This window comes from Chironomus tepperi, unplaced genomic scaffold (assembly GCF_022539635.2).
Source record: "Chironomus tepperi strain 1889 unplaced genomic scaffold, CSIRO-AGI_Ctep_v1 contig_298, whole genome shotgun sequence".
NCBI classification, from domain to species: domain Eukaryota; kingdom Metazoa; phylum Arthropoda; class Insecta; order Diptera; family Chironomidae; genus Chironomus; species Chironomus tepperi.
In genome coordinates, this window is record NW_027226420.1 from 470479 (window position 1) to 489510 (window position 19032).

The 19032-nt window shown below is 33.3% G+C and overlaps 2 protein-coding genes across 4 annotated transcripts in view; one reads left to right on the top strand and one right to left on the bottom strand.

Annotated features, from left to right (window-relative positions):
• The first annotated feature begins 542 nt into the window (after positions 1 to 542).
• Positions 543 to 10397, top strand: gpp (DOT1 like histone lysine methyltransferase grappa). Of its 2 annotated transcripts, XM_070642431.1 has the most exons (6): positions 543 to 1983; positions 2046 to 2140; positions 2201 to 4438; positions 4499 to 5257; positions 5320 to 5484; positions 8095 to 10397. In XM_070642431.1, the coding sequence occupies exons 1-6, from the start codon at positions 1043 to 1045 to the stop codon at positions 8397 to 8399; spliced, it is 4503 nt and encodes a 1500-aa protein (XP_070498532.1). In that variant the 5' UTR covers positions 543 to 1042; the 3' UTR covers positions 8400 to 10397. The 2 variants fall into 2 exon arrangements, with proteins under 2 accessions (XP_070498532.1, XP_070498531.1); XM_070642430.1 differs by having other exon boundaries at positions 2201 to 5257.
• A 1427-nt stretch (positions 10398 to 11824) lies between these two features.
• Positions 11825 to 19032, bottom strand: part of LOC139092133 (atrial natriuretic peptide receptor 1-like) — a 39717-nt gene continuing 32509 nt past the window's right edge. For both annotated transcript variants that reach the window (XM_070642433.1, XM_070642432.1), the window contains 9 exons: positions 18584 to 18840; positions 16743 to 17387; positions 16356 to 16667; positions 15079 to 15250; positions 14503 to 14661; positions 13449 to 13629; positions 13144 to 13379; positions 12778 to 13074; positions 11825 to 12691 (listed from right to left, as the gene is read on the bottom strand). In XM_070642433.1, the coding sequence (XP_070498534.1) occupies positions 12039 to 12691; positions 12778 to 13074; positions 13144 to 13379; positions 13449 to 13629; positions 14503 to 14661; positions 15079 to 15250; positions 16356 to 16667; positions 16743 to 17387; positions 18584 to 18840 (2912 nt within the window). In that variant the 3' untranslated portion in view covers positions 11825 to 12038. The remainder of the gene's footprint in view (positions 12692 to 12777; positions 13075 to 13143; positions 13380 to 13448; positions 13630 to 14502; positions 14662 to 15078; positions 15251 to 16355; positions 16668 to 16742; positions 17388 to 18583; positions 18841 to 19032) is intronic.

Consider the following 19032-nt stretch of genomic DNA (forward strand, 5'->3'; position numbering starts at 1 on the left):
AAGTCGAAATTCAAATTAAAGTTCAAAATTTGATCTTACTAAGTTTTGGCGCTAAAAAGGAAGTACAATAAAAGGAAACATTGGCACATTTATTCATTTCAACTTGAAAATTGCAACAAAAAAATCACTTTGGATGATTTAAAGTTGCACGAGGTACGCCCTGTTATCATCAACACTGCGACACACAGGTTGATCAGCAATGTGGGTGATGAAAATTTATAGAGGTTTTCATGATTATTTTGAGCAGGTTTCAAGTTTTTATGGACAAAGTAATAAAATCCATTTTCTCAATCTTTTGACCGTGAATTAGTATTTCAATTAAGTATTTCCAAATATTCAAGTCAGCACTTTTGATCAAACCCAAACAAATCACGATAAACAAGTCAAAATAATCAAATTTTTCACATCTTGCATATAACTTGTTGTTACTTATTGATAACGGCTTTCAAAAATTCAAATCAAAAAATTAGATTACATTCAAAACGTTGATAAACACGCTAAATGAATTATAGAGGTATAAAAATAAAAATTTAAATGGATAGCAAGAAGTAAAATATTATTATTTAGAAATATTAATGATTACTGATAGAAAAATGGTGAAAAGATAGTGGAATCGTTAGTGTATAGTTCAATGTATGATAATATCATAAAATAATTTAGTTTTAATAAGAAATAAAAGCATAAAAATAAAATATAAAATTGTCGCGATTAGAGGGAAGAGAAAAAAGTATGAAATGTATAGAAAAACACTAAAAAGCTCTTAAAAATTAAATAAAATTATTTAATAAGTGTGCTTATCGACTCAAACTCGAATAAGTCTTCAATTCTGACGGGCTCAGCAAATATATTTCAATTGTATTGTATTACAAATTGAAGTCATTTAAATTTTGAGGTCTTTGACCTTACACTATCCATACATCCAAGCGCAAACTAGAAAAAAATCACCAAAAACAAGAGCATTATACAAAGCGCAGACAAACATAGGAAAAAAGAAGAAAGAGAAAAATTACAGCATTGTGTAAATAAACTTGAAAAGAAAAAAATGGCATTTCACAATCCGGAAATATTTAAAGATCTAAAATTACATTCACCGTCCGATGCGGAACCGTTTGTTTATAAATGGCCTCTCTCCGTTGGTATTGGACCTGATAAGCACGATAGTGGATTAGAAATTATTGAATCTGTAAAGTTAGTATGTGAGGATATACCTGAAATTAAATCAGCTCTGGATGATATTCCATTAAATGAAATAGATACAAATGATTACGATGTAATGAAAAACTTTTGTGACAGATTTAATAAGGCTATTGATAGTATTAAGTCACTTGAAAAGGGAACCTCACTGCCTGTTAAGAGATATACACTGCCATCGAGAAATATGCTAAAACATATTGTTCAACAAGTGTACAATTATGCGGTGTCTGAGCCAGAGAAATTAAATCAATATGAGCCGTTTTCACCTGAAGTTTATGGCGAAACGAGTTTCGATTTCATTAGTCAAATGGTCGATGAAATAAATATAACGGAGGATGATGTTTTTATTGACCTTGGCAGTGGTGTTGGTCAAGTTGTTTTACAAGTAGCCGCATCAACGCGCGCAAAATATTGCATTGGCATTGAAAAGGCCGATGTACCATCAAGATATGCGGAAAATATGGATGCACATTTTCGTACTTGGATGAGATGGTTTGGAAAAAAGTATGGTGACTATCAAATACTTAAAGGAGACTTTTTGGCAGACGAGCATCGTGAAAAAATAATGGCCTCATCTGTTGTATTTGTTAATAACTTTGCGTTTGGTCCAAATGTTGATCATCAACTTAAAGAGCGATTTGCTGAATTAAAGGATGGCGCGAAAATTGTTTCCTCAAAAAGTTTCTGTCCACTTAATTTTCGAATTACGGATCGTAATCTTAGTGACATTGGGACAATCATGCATGTAAAAGAAATGACACCATTGAAAGGATCTGTTTCGTGGACTGGGTAAGTTATAGACATTTAATAAATTTATTTTATTGATACTAATTTTAATTATTTATCTCTAGTAAACCTGTATCATATTATCTTCATACAATCGATCGTACAAAACTTGAGAATTACTTCCAAGGTCTTAAAACAAAAGGAAATGGTAATGGAGATGGTAAGAGATCGAAACTTATAAGAATATTGTATTTATTAATTAACATTTAAATTTTTTTAGGCAATGGAAAGACCCGTCGAAGTCGTGATTATAACAAGCAAGCTAGCAATTCTACATCAGAGAGTGAAGATGAATTTATGGCTGGTGCAACAACCAGACGAGCATGGACAGATATCTGTAAAGTTCCTAGTAGTCATTCCGAGGATGAAACAAATGATAAGAAAAAGAAGCTGAATAAGGCAAAGAAAACTGTAGCAGCAAAAAAAGCAACTGTTGCAAAAGGTCGTATTCGAAAGCCAAAATTAAGAAAACCATTAAAGATATCTGGATTAGATTTATTACACTCTCAAACATTGTTCAGTACATCAGATCAAGCTATTGGTATGCGTTTGCCAGCAGCAGCTGGTTGTATAGATGAACAACTTACAAATTATGCGGGAACAATGACTCATGAAGAATTAGATGTACCTGATCCGTCAACAGAACCTCCATATGGATTGAAAATCTTACTTGATGTATATAAAGCTCAATTTATGAGTTTCTTAGACAATATGAGATCAGCATCGTTTAAAGAAAATCTCCATCGTCAAATTGAAAGTGAACGAGAGAAGAACAAACGACTTCTAAATAGAACTGGACAGTTAGAGAAGCAAATAAAAGTTTTGGTTGAAGATAGTGTAGTTTTGTTAAAAGCACGAATGCAGGAGCTTGGTATCAATACCAGCAGTCAAAATGACTTGCTTTGTAAGGCTAAGGAAATTGTTGGAAAGCATAAAGAACTGCAAATAATGGCTAATAAAATTCAGACACAAGTTAATACATTGGAAGAAGAACACAATAGCATATTGGCAATTCATGTTAAGAAGCTTGCTGAAAAACATTCTAAACAATCAATGGATTTTGAATTAGCATCGAAAGATTCGCATGACTTAGTTTTGAAAGAAATAGAAAACACATTTAATCAACGAAAGAATTTAAGGAATAAAATTTCTTCACTAGAAGCTGAATTAGCAATGATCGAAAAAGCAAATGAAGAACGAAAGCAATCAGCTGTAAATACGACACCAGTCGATTCTCAGATTAAAAATATTCAACCAAATGTAACAATTTCTGTAAATGTTCCTAAACCAAATATAGGATCGGTTGTTCCGTCTAAAGCATCGAGAAAAAGTCGTGAACATCGTGCTAAAGCACATGAGTGGCCAGAAATTCCAGAGATTGGTAAGATAGAGGAGAAAAATCCTGAAATCTTAGCACAGAAAATACTCGAAACAGGTCGCCAAATTGAGGCTGGAAAGTTCCTCACAGGAAATGAAAAACCAAGAAAAGTAGAAAATGTACAAAATTATACCAAAAAGGGGCAACTTTCTCAACAACAACAACAGCAGCAGCAGCATCAACAATCACAACAGCATCAATCTATGATGCCAATAAAGAACGAAATGATACAAATTAATAATCCACAAAAAGGATCCAACAAATCTGTAAATATTTCTATGGCTGGACAACAGCAAATGCATTCACTTCCAAAGGCTGGTGGATCTTCAAAGAAAGTTGCTGAATCACATAAAGTGGTCAACTTTGAAGATCGCTTAAAAAGCATAATAACATCAGCCTTACAAGGCCAAGATCAACTTCAAAGTGGTCAACAACAGCAACAGCAACAACAACAAATGCAACAGCAACAACAAAAAGCTCCACCACAGCAGCATCAACAACCTCCACCGACTAATATAAGTCCAAAGAAAATGTCACATCAACAAACACCTTATCCATATAATGTTCATTCTCAACAACAGCAATCATCACAGATGCTAACAATCAATACGATGAATAACTCGGGAAATCCTTCACCACAACATCATTTACAAGCAACTATTTCCCCAACTCATTCATCTCCAATGAAATCACAAAGGCAGGTAGTGCCACTTCCACAAATGGCTCCACATTTACCACAAGACCATCGCGAGCATGCAATGGCGCAGCATCAACAAGAATCTACATACGCACAATTAAAAAGAAATGAACATATGCCAAATTTTGCAAAAGTCATGAATATTATACATCATGATTCGCCGAAAATGTATCAACGTCATCCTCCATCTATGCCACCAACCATGATACAGCAACAGCATCCTCAAAGCCAATTTATGCAAAGAGAACGTGAAGGCCCTATGTTATATCAACAACGACCAATAGCTGAAGATAAGAGAGAATTTAAAACACCAGACAATGTTCGAAGTCAAGAATTAGGAAGAAGCTCTGTTGGATCAATCGAGAATGAATACATCAACAGTGGTAGTAATAGTAGTAGTAATAAATCGCAACAACGATCTAGTTCTTCTTTATCACAACCAGATTATACACAAGTATCACCAGCGAAGCTGGCCCTCCGACGTCACTTATCACAAGAAAAACTTGCTCAACATCAAGGACCATCCTCAGGACAACTAACTACAAAGACTATCGGAGACTTCATAAACAGTGAAATCGAGAAAACATTAGAAATTACACCTCAGTCAATTATCAATGCAGTTATTCATCATAATATGCCAAGTAACTCTCGAATGCATCCAGATTCAATAATGGACTGTAGTATAAATCAAGAGAGGGAAATTGAACATCATCATCCATATGCAACTCTCAAACCAACCTCAAATAAACCACAACAACATCAACAACAACAACCAGGACCGTACATGCATTACATTGATCATCATCGTCAAGCCAATGTTAAAATGTTACCGATGTCGTCAAAGTATGTTCCTTCGACATCATCACAAAATGTTAGAAAAAGTGCAATATCAACACCTCCATTAAGAATGCATGAAGATCAAATGAATTACATGAGCGGATCAAAATCACCTGATAGACATGCTGAAAGTAGTTATAAGATTGACACAAAGATGTTCACATCATCGAATATTGGTTTGTCAATGCGAAAGGATGAAATGAAGGAAAAAATGCCAAATGTTGAACATGAACCACCTTTAGAAGGCTTGGCAGCGTCTTTAAGACAACATGTAATTGCTTCCATGAAAATAAAGGAAGAATCTGAAACTGAACCGAAATTTCCAACTTATCAGATGCCCTATCCACATATTATCAAGAAGGAATGTAAGTTAATTGGATAATTTTGTGAATTATAGCAAAAATTTAAGTTTAAATTGCAATTTTAGCATCTAATCGAATGAAGAGAGCATCACCAGTAGTCCATCAACGTCAAGGAGGTCCAATGTATAGTGAAATGAACGAAGAAATGATGTTTCCTGTCGGCCCATCCTCAACTGGAAGTAATGAACGCAATTTAACGCCGCTAAGTCGCCACCACCGAGTAGATGAAGGTAGTTAAACGCTAATTTTTCCTTTCAAAATAATCAATTTTCTTACTTTAATAAGTAGATTAATTTTTTTTTTTTTTGTTGATGACTTTTTTCTCTGCTTTTTTTTTATAAATCAAAAAAAAAAAAATATAATTCAAAATTCAAAGAAAGAAGTTTTGTTGGAATATTTTAATATATTTACGCCATTAGATTCTGTTTAATTGTTAATGTAATATTTTTATTTTATTTTTCCTTAATAATACTGTTATTTTTGAAATTAAATACAATTATTAATATAAATCTCTTTTTAAAAAACAAAATTAGAATGGAATGATTGTTCTTTGATTATAATTAACTCATTTTTATTGCAAAAAAAAAGAAATATACGACTTTTTTTTAGATTCGAATATATTAATAATATAAATGAACCTTTTTTTCAATTTTCAAATTTTTTGATTGCATATCGCATGCGAAAAATAAATTTACGGTAATAATAGTTTTATATTTTTATTTTTATTGTTTCTTTATCTATCTAGTTGTTATTGCCTTTCAAATTGGTCACTAAGGGTCAATTTCTTCTTATATAGTTCAATTTTTTGTTTAAATTTGAATAGCGACCGTTATAAATTTAAGTATTTTAAAATGTTTGTAATTGAAGCTAACTTCAGGTTTCTAACTTCAAGATTTGAAATTCGTGTACTAGATTATTTGTCATTTTAAAAAGCGACCGTTAAAAATTTAATTAAATTAAAATTGTTTGGACTGAAGCCAACTTTAGGTTGTATGATTTGAAATCGTTAAATTTTAAAAATCTAAATTGAAGCTAACTTCAGGTCATATAATTTAATTCAAATTTTTAACAATTTTCTAATTCGCAAAAGGTTACAAAAATCGTTACAAATTTAAATATTTAAAAAAATTGAAGCTAACTTCAGGTCATAAAATTCAATTCAAATTTCGATCTATCTTCTTATACGCAAAAGGTTGCAATAAAGATTCAAACATTTTTCAAATTGAAGTAAATTTCGATAAATCTTCTAATAAGAAAAAAGCTAACTTCAAGTCATAAAATTTATCAAATGTTGAGAAACTAGATTTTAACCGTTTAAATTGAAATAGCCATGCTCTCAAATATCTCAGAGAGCTTTAAGCTCTTATCAACTTTTTCTTTTAAAATATTTTCAATGAAAAAGTTCAAATTGAATTAATTTAAATTATTTTCATGAACAAATAAACTCTAAAAATAAGTCAATATTTATAATCGTAAAAAAACACATTGAAACAATTCAAAAAAAAATACTTTTTCAGATAAGATGAAATTGGTCCATAGTAGCTCACTAAATAAATTATAATTTTTATCATTGTTGATTGTTGTTGCTATTGGTTGTTGTTTTTATTATTGTAGTGGAATTGGAATGTAAAATTTTTTTATTCTTTTTATTCCTTCATGTGATTGTTAACTTCTATTTTTTTTTCTTCTTTCTTCTATTCTTTCCTCATTGATAAGTTTTCACTGTTGAATGACTTTCTTTCGTACGTACTTATTGAACGCCTTGGTGCGTAGTAGATGATATAGATGTATTGTATACTTTTTTTTTTATTATGATTAACTGTCAAAAACATTTTTATTTGTATTAAATTCTCGCCTAAATGTAGACAAAACCTATCTTTCGTTGAGCTTAGCTTAGATAACATTTATCATTTTCTCTTCTTTTATTTTTATTTTATATTAAAAAGCATCTTCTGTGGTGTCGTAGTAGAGTGTGAATCTTAAGTATCAAGTCAAATGTAATGAAGGCGATTCTGCCAGGTTGAGAGTAAAGCTGATGTGGTCTACTGGCTAGACAGTATCTGTAATCCTCTCTTTTGTGAGGATGTGGGTTCGATTCCCACCAGAAGCCAATTCAAATTTCAAAAATCGGTTAATTGATCGAACATTCAATCCAAAAGCCAACATGACTCTGACTTGTTGTCAATAATTCTGGTTCAAATGCCACATCCGAGTGACACTAATGAAGATTAAACCGTCTTGGTGAATTAAAGGCTCCGCTAAGCTTCTCTTGTTAACGCCAAATATAATCTGCCTTGATGTTGCCATCATACGGTAGCAATTTGGATCCCACATGATGGTAGCTTCAATTTAGTGCTAATAAAAGAGCTTTAGCGGAGCAGATGTGTAAAACAGGAACCTGTCACAGTCAAAAACCGTACAATTTCTTGATAATTTGTATGGTTTTGTAAGAAAAACCATACACATTATTAGGGAATTGTACAGGTTTTGCCTGTGACAGGTGTCTGTTCTGCAACTGTGGCGGAGTCTTAAAAGCTCCATGGGGGAAAATTCCTCATTTGTTCCTCATTTGCTCCGGAGAGTCAAGCCGACCTGATGCAGGATTTTGATTTGATTAGCCGATTTGTGCTATTCTAATGGATATCTTAACCATTAAATAAATTCATTACATAAATTGATACTTCAAGATTTCCACAATGCTAACGACACTACAAAATTCCTAATTTAAACATATATTGAAGAAAATAGTGTGATAAAAATAATAAAAAAAGCATGCTTATGTAAATGAAAAAAAAAAAGTAAAAGACAAAAAAATTCTTAATTTCATATATTTAAATCAGATGATATGGGTGACGATGATGATATTCAATGGCAAGAGGAATTTAAAGTTCGTGTATCATCAGGTTTTGATCGACTTGTTGCATTTGCTGCAACAGAATTAAATCGTCGATCGGTAGAAGAAGGCAATGTTAGTCCAAAACGCGAAATGTCCTATGTTGACTATAGATCTTCGCATATGAAGAAAGAAGACGTACGTAAAATGAAAACAGATCGTGATTATCCGGCAGATTTGAGTAATGAGCGTCGCATGCGAATGATGATTGAAGAAAATCGTAAAAGTAGTAAGCATCATTTGGATGATTAGCATAGAAGATATTTTTAAAAATAACTGCCATTAGAATGATTAATTTTTCATAAAAAAAAAAATCACCACAAATTTAATAATTTAGAAATCTATAAAAAAAATAATAAAAACAAAAAATCTTAAGCAATTTTACCATAAAATGTAAGGAACATACACAATATTAAAAACATTTATAGTACGAATAGTCTCGCCATAATTACATAGAATATGTACTTTTATCAACAAAAAAATAACAATTTGTTTTATAGAAAACGAAAGTGAAGGAATATAAATATTCAATTGGATAGTAAACAAACAATGTATGTCTCCAAGTATGAGAAATAACCTAATTTATAAGAAGTAGATCATTTTCTCTCCCTATTTATCACGATGCGGAAACTTTGAAATTTTTTTAAAAATTATTTTGAGGTTAGGAACTTAAAAAATTGGATACTTTTATGCATATAATGTTTGAAGGTTGGCCTAAGACACTAAGACACTAAGACACTGCGACTAGTAAATCTATTGTACCATACTCTTTAGACTTGCAGTTTATAGTTGGATCCGAATTACTTGCAAGCTCTTTACATTGCAAGGACACGAGTTTGTCATATGAACCGATATACTCAGCAAAGTGTCCAATTACAATCAGCGTGCGAGATTGCATAAGGAAAATCATTCAGAAACTAGTATATCCCTGAATTTCTAGCAATAGAGACACATAATGTTACAAAACCTCAAAACTACATCCAACTCACAAACTGAGCTTCATAATTAGAACGGTGAAATGGATAGAAAGCTGTGAATATTAGACCTGACTTGGGATTGAACCCATGACCTTTGGCAACCAACGCTCTACTATTTAGACCACTGATGTCAATTCACCGCATTGGTAATTTTAGTCCAGGATTCTTTTTGAAATTGAAGCTCGTAAAATAAATCTGAATCTAGTAAAGGAAGTCCTCAGCAACTCAAAATTAAATCCTCAATTTTCCTAAATTTAAAATCTAACAAAAACCTTTAAGTAGCTTTAAATTCCCACAAAAGCTTTAATAAAAAGACACAAGATTATGCTTTTAAGAAGGAATCAGATTGAATGAATTTTTCTCAGGTGTCTTCTAATTTTGACCCATGAAAATTTATGGAATAAATTTATACATTTTTTTCCTTTTATCCAAGATAGAGCATTTGAAGCATTAACATGACATTCGCAAATTGCATTCATCATAAATAGAAATAAGTCGTTGGATTTACAAAAAGAGAATAATCTAGGTGAGGGGGGACATACAAGGGGATAAGGGTGGGTTTGAGGGTAAACCTGACATCCTCTCTCCATCTTTTGGGAGAAAATTCTTCAATTTGCCAGGATTTTTCATGAAAAAAATCCAAAATTTTCCCTTAAATTTGTTCAAACCTTCCTTCTTTGCTGGCTACGTCCCAGAACACATTTGTAGCTCGAAGTGGACTTAATCATAAAGCCTACTCAATTTTGAATTATAATTACATGATAATTAACAGTCTCAAAACTCAATAACCTTTCACCTTAACTTCGACGAGCGTGGGTTCATTGCCATGCTTTGTTGAAGCTTGCTCTATTCTTTAAAGCTTCCTCCATCCTTTGAAGCTTTTGGATCAGCATGCTGGATGACCTGGAAATAAAATTTCCAACCAGACATCAATCGCAGATACCCCAAAACTCACAATTCCCCGTCATAATATCCACAAACAAAATCTAACCACAAAAATTCAAATCCATAAAAAAGATTTCAAAGTTCCCGCACCGCAATCTTTACCAAAAACCTGGAAAGGACATTTATGTATAAAAAAAATTCATTTTCCTTTTGTGCAAAAACAATTTTTTTTTTTATTTTTTTAAATTTGTTGTTTTTTTTTCTCATTAAATTCTTTATCCTTCATTATTACTGTCTATGTAAAAACATGAATGACATGATATGACTAACAAGCATCTCATAATGGTAATAAAAATAATTACTAACGATAATATAATATTATTAATAATAATGATAAATAAATTAAAAAAAAGAAAAAAAAATAATGTGCAAACATAATTGAGTTCGAAAAGAATGTTTTATTCAACGTGTACAAGTGGCCGGTGTGTTCTTTTGAATTAAAGCATTTTATAGGAATGAGCTGAACTTTTAGATGTGTGTAGGAGGTTATTCTGAGAAGCGAAGAGCATTGTTACGTCAACTTATTGATAGGAAACCTTCAAAGAACAACGTGGATGTACCCAGAGTTCCAGTAAGTAAGTAAGTAAGTAAGTGGATGTACCCAGAGTTGGCAGAACTTTAAATTGAAGGCGTCTACCATGAATTCTGGTCTCTACTTTTTCGAAAGTCCCGACTACACTAGAGGCGTCTTTAAAAGACTTTAGAGTCCGGACTGCCATAGTTCTGTCAACGCTAGAGGTGCCCTAATAGACTATGATTTGCTGCAAAGTGCCATTTGGGTACCGATGTTGTTCATTCTTCAATCGTCCTAAGATAAATGTTAGTATGAACTCGACTTTATTAGAATCTAACCCTCAAAAAGAATGGGCATACGTAGAGTATCTCTTGAGATGTGCTTCTTAAACTATGCTTCGCGATACACAGGTGCGCGAATCAAAAGCGAAAAGATCTGAGATTGATATGTAATTACCATACTTTAGGGGCAGAGTGCGGCTTTCTCAAAAGCGACCGTTAAATTTTTTCAAAAAAAAAATAATTTTTCCGTAATATTTAATTTTTTTTTTGACCGTTACTTTTACTTTTCTTCGTAACGTAAATTTTTATTTCAAAATAAGTTGAGTTCGAACTTTTCGACAATAATGTTCATTCTCTGTTTAGGGGTTACAAGAAAACGGCACAGTTAGCTAGAAAAAGACATTAAAAAATTCCTAGCTTGCTGCTGTTGCTAATACATCAAACTGCATTTTTCGCCGCAATAATCGGTCAAAATCAGCTGTCAAGGTGCCGCCATGGCAATTTCTCATCGCCATATGACTAGGGCAACGGATTGGTGCCTAAGCGAACACAGTGTATGCTGTTCGGGTACGAGACTCTTATCAAGCTCTGAATTCAATGAAAAACAACCAGACCTAACCTCAAACCAAACTTGTCTCATGAATACAATCAAGCTCAAGTTAAAAGCTCATTTGTCATAAAATAATTCCCAAAAGCCATTCCATAATGCTCATACTAAGCACTTTAAGTTAAATATCTTAATTTCGGCCATTTGTATACTTTGGTTTTATAATTAATCTTCTAATTTCCTTTTCTTTCTTTTTCATATTTCACCTTATACAAAAATTTAATTAAAAATATTCTCTATAGAGAATAATGTACAGTCAGCGATTAGGAACCATATTATATTTTTTTTGATAAAATTTTCTCATTTCACTATCAAAAGCTGTCAGTCATCCTTGTAAGATAAAAACATAGTAATCATAGAATAAGAAAACAACTTTATTTTATCTATTAATCTAGTATAAATAGTCCTGTCCAAAAAAAATTCTCAAACATCTTGATGTCATTTACAGACGTAACATCAAAGAACGTAAGTATGTATGTAGGAGGAATTTCGATATTTTTTTTATCTAAGGACACTCTCAGAGTAGGATGATATAGCAACAAAAAACAGAAGCAATTAAAATGCTCTTCATTTTATAGCACTTAATAATGGCTGATGCTTTTCAGTATTGAAATTAATTTGTTTCTTTTTTAAAAGTGATGGCTTCTTGCCATTAAGTAATGGCTGATGTGATAAATCTTTAAGACTACTATAGCTGCTGAGGTTGTTACGGAGACTAGAATTGATTGCTACATTCTTGTTCTTTGAATTAAAGGAATTTTGGGGTGTTAGGGGAGGAACTACAGCAATAGCCCTTGTATTATTTGGTTTATCTTCAGGAACATGATTAACATCTAATAACTTTACATCCTTGTCATGATGATTGATGTGTTGAGTCGATGAATGATTATTTATGTTATTATTATTAAGATTAGTATTATTATTATTATTATTATTATTTGTGAAATGATGATGACTTGTTTCAATTGTTGGTGGTGACATCTTTGCTAATTCCTCCGGTGACTTCTCACCATTCAGCCAATATGTCATCATTTCACCTTTTCCTTTCATTGCTACATAGCCTCTTGATGTTACATCAAATGTGCCAAACTTATCCAAAATTTGCTTTGTACTCTGACTAATATGTATTTTAAGTGGTTCGCCATTCGATTCCATCCTACTTGCTGTATTGACTGTATCACCAAATAGACAATATCGTGGCATTTTTAATCCGACGACACCTGTGGATATAAAACATAAATTTTACATTATTGACATTATTTTCTTGAAAAAAGCTTTTAAGGAAGCTTTTGGGAATTGTACATACCTGCACAGCATGGGCCACTATGTAGACCAATGCGAAGCTTCAATTTATCTTCCGGCCGATGTCGTATTATAAAATTATGTACTTTATTTAGTAAAGCTAATGCCATACGTGCTATTTCACGTGCATGTAAAATGCCATTCCTTTGTGGAAGTCCTGACACAACCATATAAGCATCTCCAATTGTTTCAACTTTATAGACATCAAAATGTCCAAGAATTTTATCGAAACATGTATATAAGTCATTTAAGAGATCTACAACTTGCATTGGCGTCGATTCTGCTGAGATTGAAGTAAATCCTGTGATTTTAAGGGAAAGGGAATGACAATTAAGTAAGGATAATAAGTATAGACAGCAGATGAACTTACCAACAATATCAGAAAAGTAAATTGTAACTTGATCGAACATTTCAGCCACAATTGGCTTTCCTTCAATCAACTGACTAGCAATTGAAACGGGTAGCAGCTGATATAATAGCTCCTCACATTTCCTCTTCTCATCTAAATAGTCTCGAGTACGTTCGTCCACCAAAGTCTCAAGATTTTGAGCATAATGCTCCATACGTTTAAGTAAATTATCTAAGATATTTCCAGATTCATTTTCTCTGTGGATTATTAAGGATTTTTCATATTTTTATTGTCAGTTCCAACATCAAGCTAGGCTATGGACTTACTTGTTAATTTTCCTAACCATTGATTTGATTGCTGAGAAGTCAGGACGATCAATTGGATCTTCTGACCAGCATTTCATCATCAAATTATTTACATCACAGCACGATTCCTTTCCGTTGTCGATATTTGGTCTGAATGGTTCATTTGGATATATAGGACAACTTGATATTAACTGAATTATTTCTGTGGAAATTGGAAAAATGGATCTTAGCAACCTTTGAAAAAAATTTAATAAATTTTGTTTATTTTCACAAAAAAAAATCCTTTCAAAATTTCAAGTAAATTTAAATGGATAAAAGAGATTCACAGCAACCCGGTTCTAGCGGCTATAATCAGAACAAGTCAAAAAGCAAGCAAAACGAGAAGTCTAAAAATAAATTTTCAATTTTTAAGAATCGAAAATCTAAATCAGCACCAGATCGTCGTCATTCATCAATTGATGCAACATTTTCACGTTACAGAGTACCTAATAGACCGGAACGAACACAACAAAGTCATGCAATCAGAAAATTAGTTCCAGTACCAGAACGTCGTGATATAAAATCACCGCCAATTCGACGAATTGTTGTTCATCAGCCAGAGCCAAGAACAAGTGATGCGAATGATGCAGTCGATATTTATTTACGTACGCATATACATCAGCTACATCGACGAGAAAGTCTTGTTAATTTACGAAGTCATGTGAATCTTACGAAACAGATGAATGTGCCAAAAAAGACAACAGGACCGTCAAGAAGAACAAGTGCTGTATCAGAACGATGGCGAACATGTATTGAGTCAGCATCATCATGTACATGCATAATGCATGGAAGTTCAAGACAACAAAAATCCGATTGGGCAATTTTGACACAACCGACCCATTCAATTGAAAGGACATACACAAGTCCACGATTTCAATGGTTCTTAGATCTTGAAAAATCTACAAAAGTTGACAAGAAGAGACTTTCAACCATAAAAGATGATACCGAAAAAGATTTAATGGCTTTACCATTCATTTGGAAAAAGGATCGAACATCTATTGACTATTACCTGAAGAACTAATGTCTATAAGCTTACCTCTTGGGGTCTTTTCATCACTATCACCCAAGTAGAAAACACCTTGTCGACAGCATATTTCTTGTACAATTATAGCAAAGCTGTAGACATCACCTTTTTGTGTACCACGCTCGGAATAATTGTTTGCTCTTAAAAGCTCCGGTGCTGTCCACAGATATTCTAAATAAATGATATAAAAATGGTTGGGGTTGTTACTTAAATGATGTCTATTGAGTTTCTTGTACTCCATACTATCACCCGAGCAGCACAATGTGGTTTCATGGTGTCGTCAGAGCAGAGTCGCAAAACAGGCAACTGTCACAGGCAGTAAGAAAAGCCGTAACTCTAAAAAGCTGCAACCATGCTCTAGAACAACTACGCGTTTTTCCGTTGATACGGCGACGGAGTGTTGTCCGTCCCCGACATTGTGCTGTTCGGGTATTTTTTTGTAATTCATCTCATTCAAATGCTGACCATGATCAGTTCATGACCCAAAGTATTTCGATAAACATCCAAAAAAAATCCCAAATAAGATGCTTTTATTGACCAAGTAGGTAAATATGCAAGCTACACAAGTATCTTATTTTTATTACTTACTTTTCCAGTATTCATGACTTTCCTTATTTTCTGACTCATCAGACGGATCTCGTCGTAAATCATGAAGTCCAAAATCAGTTATTTTCAGCACGAATCGTGAGTCAACAACACAATTAGATGACTTTAATTGTCCATGCGAATGAATTGGTGTTGTGTGCAGATAACTCATGCCCTTTAAATAAATATAATAAAGTCAATTGGATTAAATGTCGTTCTCAATTGAATGCACACATAAAATAAAGTTTTGTAAAATATCAATTTTACTTTACGCATTTCAATTTGATGTCTGTAATTGAAATGGCTTAATTTAGAATCGATATCAAAGTAATCAAGTTGTTTACAAAAAAAATCAAAAAATTGATATTTTTAGCAATAACATGTGGGGTATTTAAATGTCATGTAACGCACGGTGAATGTGCTTTCTGAAGATAAACTCTTTGCGAGTGGAAAACTAGATGATTTGGATTGGTAATGTCTAGGTATCCTTAACAGATATAGAGCATGTTTTCATAGTAGGGTAATGGTAATACAGTACCAAGTAAGCATGCACTTTGCATGTTTGGGTACGTATGTTTAAGGAGGAATATTGACATTCGGACGACTATTGACAGTCGTCCTTTAGACTAGCTATTAACTAGACAAATCAGTTGGTTGTCTTCATTGAGCTTGCAGTAATCGAGAATGAATCTAAGAAGAATTATTGTGGAAAACTGGCCAAATTTTGTGGTAACTGCACGAAAATCGCAAGGATTTGAAGATGTTCTTGTGATTTCCTCAAAATCTGCCCATTTTCCGATCAAAAACTGCCCATTATCCGGTCAAAATCTCTGGATATTCTTCAAAATCCCACCATTGGCTTGCAACTAAGAACAAAATTCCAAAAAATTCATTCCGAATTGCTGCAACTAATCCAACATAATATTGGCAATTGGCAGGCGGAAGCTGGCGATGAAACCAGCCCGATCGGCACAAATTGAAATGTTGCCACCACGGCGACGACTCGGTCGTATACTTAAAGCCAAGTGGCTGCCACTTGGCGAAAACAACCGAATTTTGCCGATCGGGCAGCTTTAGCCAACATCTGAGGGAGGCTATGAATCACAGTTGATCTGTACGACCATCGAAGTAAGTAAGTAAGTAAGCCAACTTGACCAACTCTAAATAAGAACAACCAATTTCACATCCACGACGTTACTTAACATCCAAACAACCCCAAACATCCAAACAGAAAGCAATCAATTTTGAAATGCGCCGGAACTGTCGATCTTAATTCTTACTTTAACAATATCATGCATCAGCGATAATTTAAACATCCAATCAAGATTGATTTCATGATTCTCGAGGATGTCTTGCAATGAACCTTTTGGACAATATTCCGTTAGAATACATGGAACGCTATCAATGACACATCCATAAAATCTCACAAGATGGTCATGCTGTATATCTTTCATTGTCTTTAATTCCATCAATAATGAGCGCGTCAACGTTATTGGAACTGTAATTTTCTTTATAGCAACTGTATTTCCTTTATAGCATCCAATTGGTATGAAAATTTGTCGATCGCCCATCAATTCCTCAGAATAAATTGACTGTACATGGAAGTAAAAAAAAAGAAGTCATGAATAAATAAATGATTAGTTATGTAAATATTGATTTATTCATACCAATTGGGATCCAGTTCTCGAATGTATACTTCCTCTAATTTGATTAGCAGTTGGCACTGGAATGACTTCATTCCAATTAATTTTCCACGTCATTGAACTAATTTCAGCTTCCAATCTGTAGTGTCGATAACTCACAATTGACACAACACTCAATATGATTACGACAAGTCCGAGAACCATTGATAAGATAGCAAACATAGCTGATGAGTCGTCAGGCGGACACAATGAATTGTCAAAACCACATTCCGGTCTGTCTGCTGGTGCTTCAATTCGTCCACCCGTCCAATGAATTTTCTTATTTTCAATGAACTTTAACTTATCATTATCATGATGATAGACAGCCACAACTTCAAAATGACTTGTATCTGGATCCATATCCAAAAGTGAATATTCCGATAATCTATCACCATTAGCATCAATTGATACATTTCCTGTTATACCCCTAAAACTTCTCTTCCACATAAGTTGCGTTAATCTCGTACCATTAAGAGGCTTAACTAAAGCATTCTCGCCATAAATTTGTATGCTATCATTGAGAGCATTTGCAAAAAGTAGAACAGCATCATAGAATGCTGATACAAATTGACTTATTTGCTCGTTCTCGTTGAATGTGTAATTGTACTTTGTCAGCGCAAGTTTCTTAACCTTTAAGGCAAAAAGAGAAAGTTTATATTAAGCATAAATTTTATTAGCAAGTGTCATCCTGTGTTCAGTTTGAATGAGTCGTAAATTTATAGCTGTGGATATTCATGTTTCATTTTTGGACAGGTTTCTTATCAAATTTCACTGCCAAAATCACATACTTAAATATTTAAAATTTGCACATTCCTGTTAAAAAAAATAAAAGATTTGAAAAGCTTGTTTGCGGAATTGATTTGCAGCTAAAAATTTTACTACAGACTTGAAATTTTAGACGGTCAACTGTGAAGTCACATTCTAGTCAAAGAGAATTTATGTGAAAATTTGTATTGTAAATAAGGCAAATTACAGCTGACAATTATAAACTCGTCATAGATAGTCATGCAGAACTCAAAGTAAATAGAGATTTTAAATGGAATTGAATTGTTTGTAAATTGGCTTTTCTATGCAAAACCTGAGTCGAATTCGAGCTCTGGATCTGTAAATAATCCGAAGTGACTTCAAGTTCTGGACACTTAAGTAATCCGAGACGACTTTGAGTTCTGGACTCATACACAAGTGTGTATTGGAATAGTGCCTGAGGAACACAATACAGCAACCCGCACAATGGAGTTACAAGGACATCGCTATAGTCGCAGCATTCACGGCAAGAATGACGGCTGTTTACCGCTCATTTTTAGGAAAGATCCCGAATAGCACAAGTTGGTTAATCGATCTGAAATCCGACACCAGTCAGGCATGACTCTGGATTGGCCTCAGATTCGGATAAATCTGAGAGCATACAATAGTCAAATCTGACAACATACCAGAGTCATGTCGGACTGGTGTCCAATTTCAGATCAATTACCTCACTTGTGCTATATAGGGACACCTAGGTTGAGTAGAATAGTGAAATAAGGGTAAGCTAGTAGATCAGGACAGGATTTGTACTAACTTTGTGATAAGGCCAGCAACAGAGTCAGATGGAAGTCCTTTTGTAGAAACCTAGGCTCCACATCGGAGCATGGATCCAGTAAGTAAGTAAGTAAGTAAATGGATCAGGAAAGTGCAAGCGTAGTCGAGTTATCTCTAATATTAGAATCATCTGTGAACTACCTCAACATTCACAGATTCATTCAATTCCGATAGCATCAGCATGTTTACAAATAAAATTACCCCAAAATACGACACCATGATAAATATCAGAATATGCAATTTTTTACCTCATCCGAGAATTTTTGATATTCCTCATCTTCAGGCTTTCTTGTTGTTATTGTAAGCAATGCTTGATATGCTTTCTTCGCCTTCTCATTACGGTCGTTATTATCATCTTGCTCAAACCATGGACGTGGATCTTTCTTCAAACTTCCAAAAATTTCAATATTGAAGAACACGTATTCTCCGCTATCAATCATATTGAGTTCGTCTGCCGCAATCATGATTTCACGAATTGTTTTGGGATTTGCACACATTATGATAACTGAATGGAATGGAATGGATAAAAATAAACGAAAAAAAGAATGTGAAAAAAACTTTTTCATTTGAATAAATCTTGGATATAAATTTGAAGGTGATAGATCGGGGATGAAAGTAAAACTGGCTATAAAAATGAGAAAATTTATGCAGGAGAGCGAACCTTAATAATTAAAAAAAATAATTTTTAAATTAATCC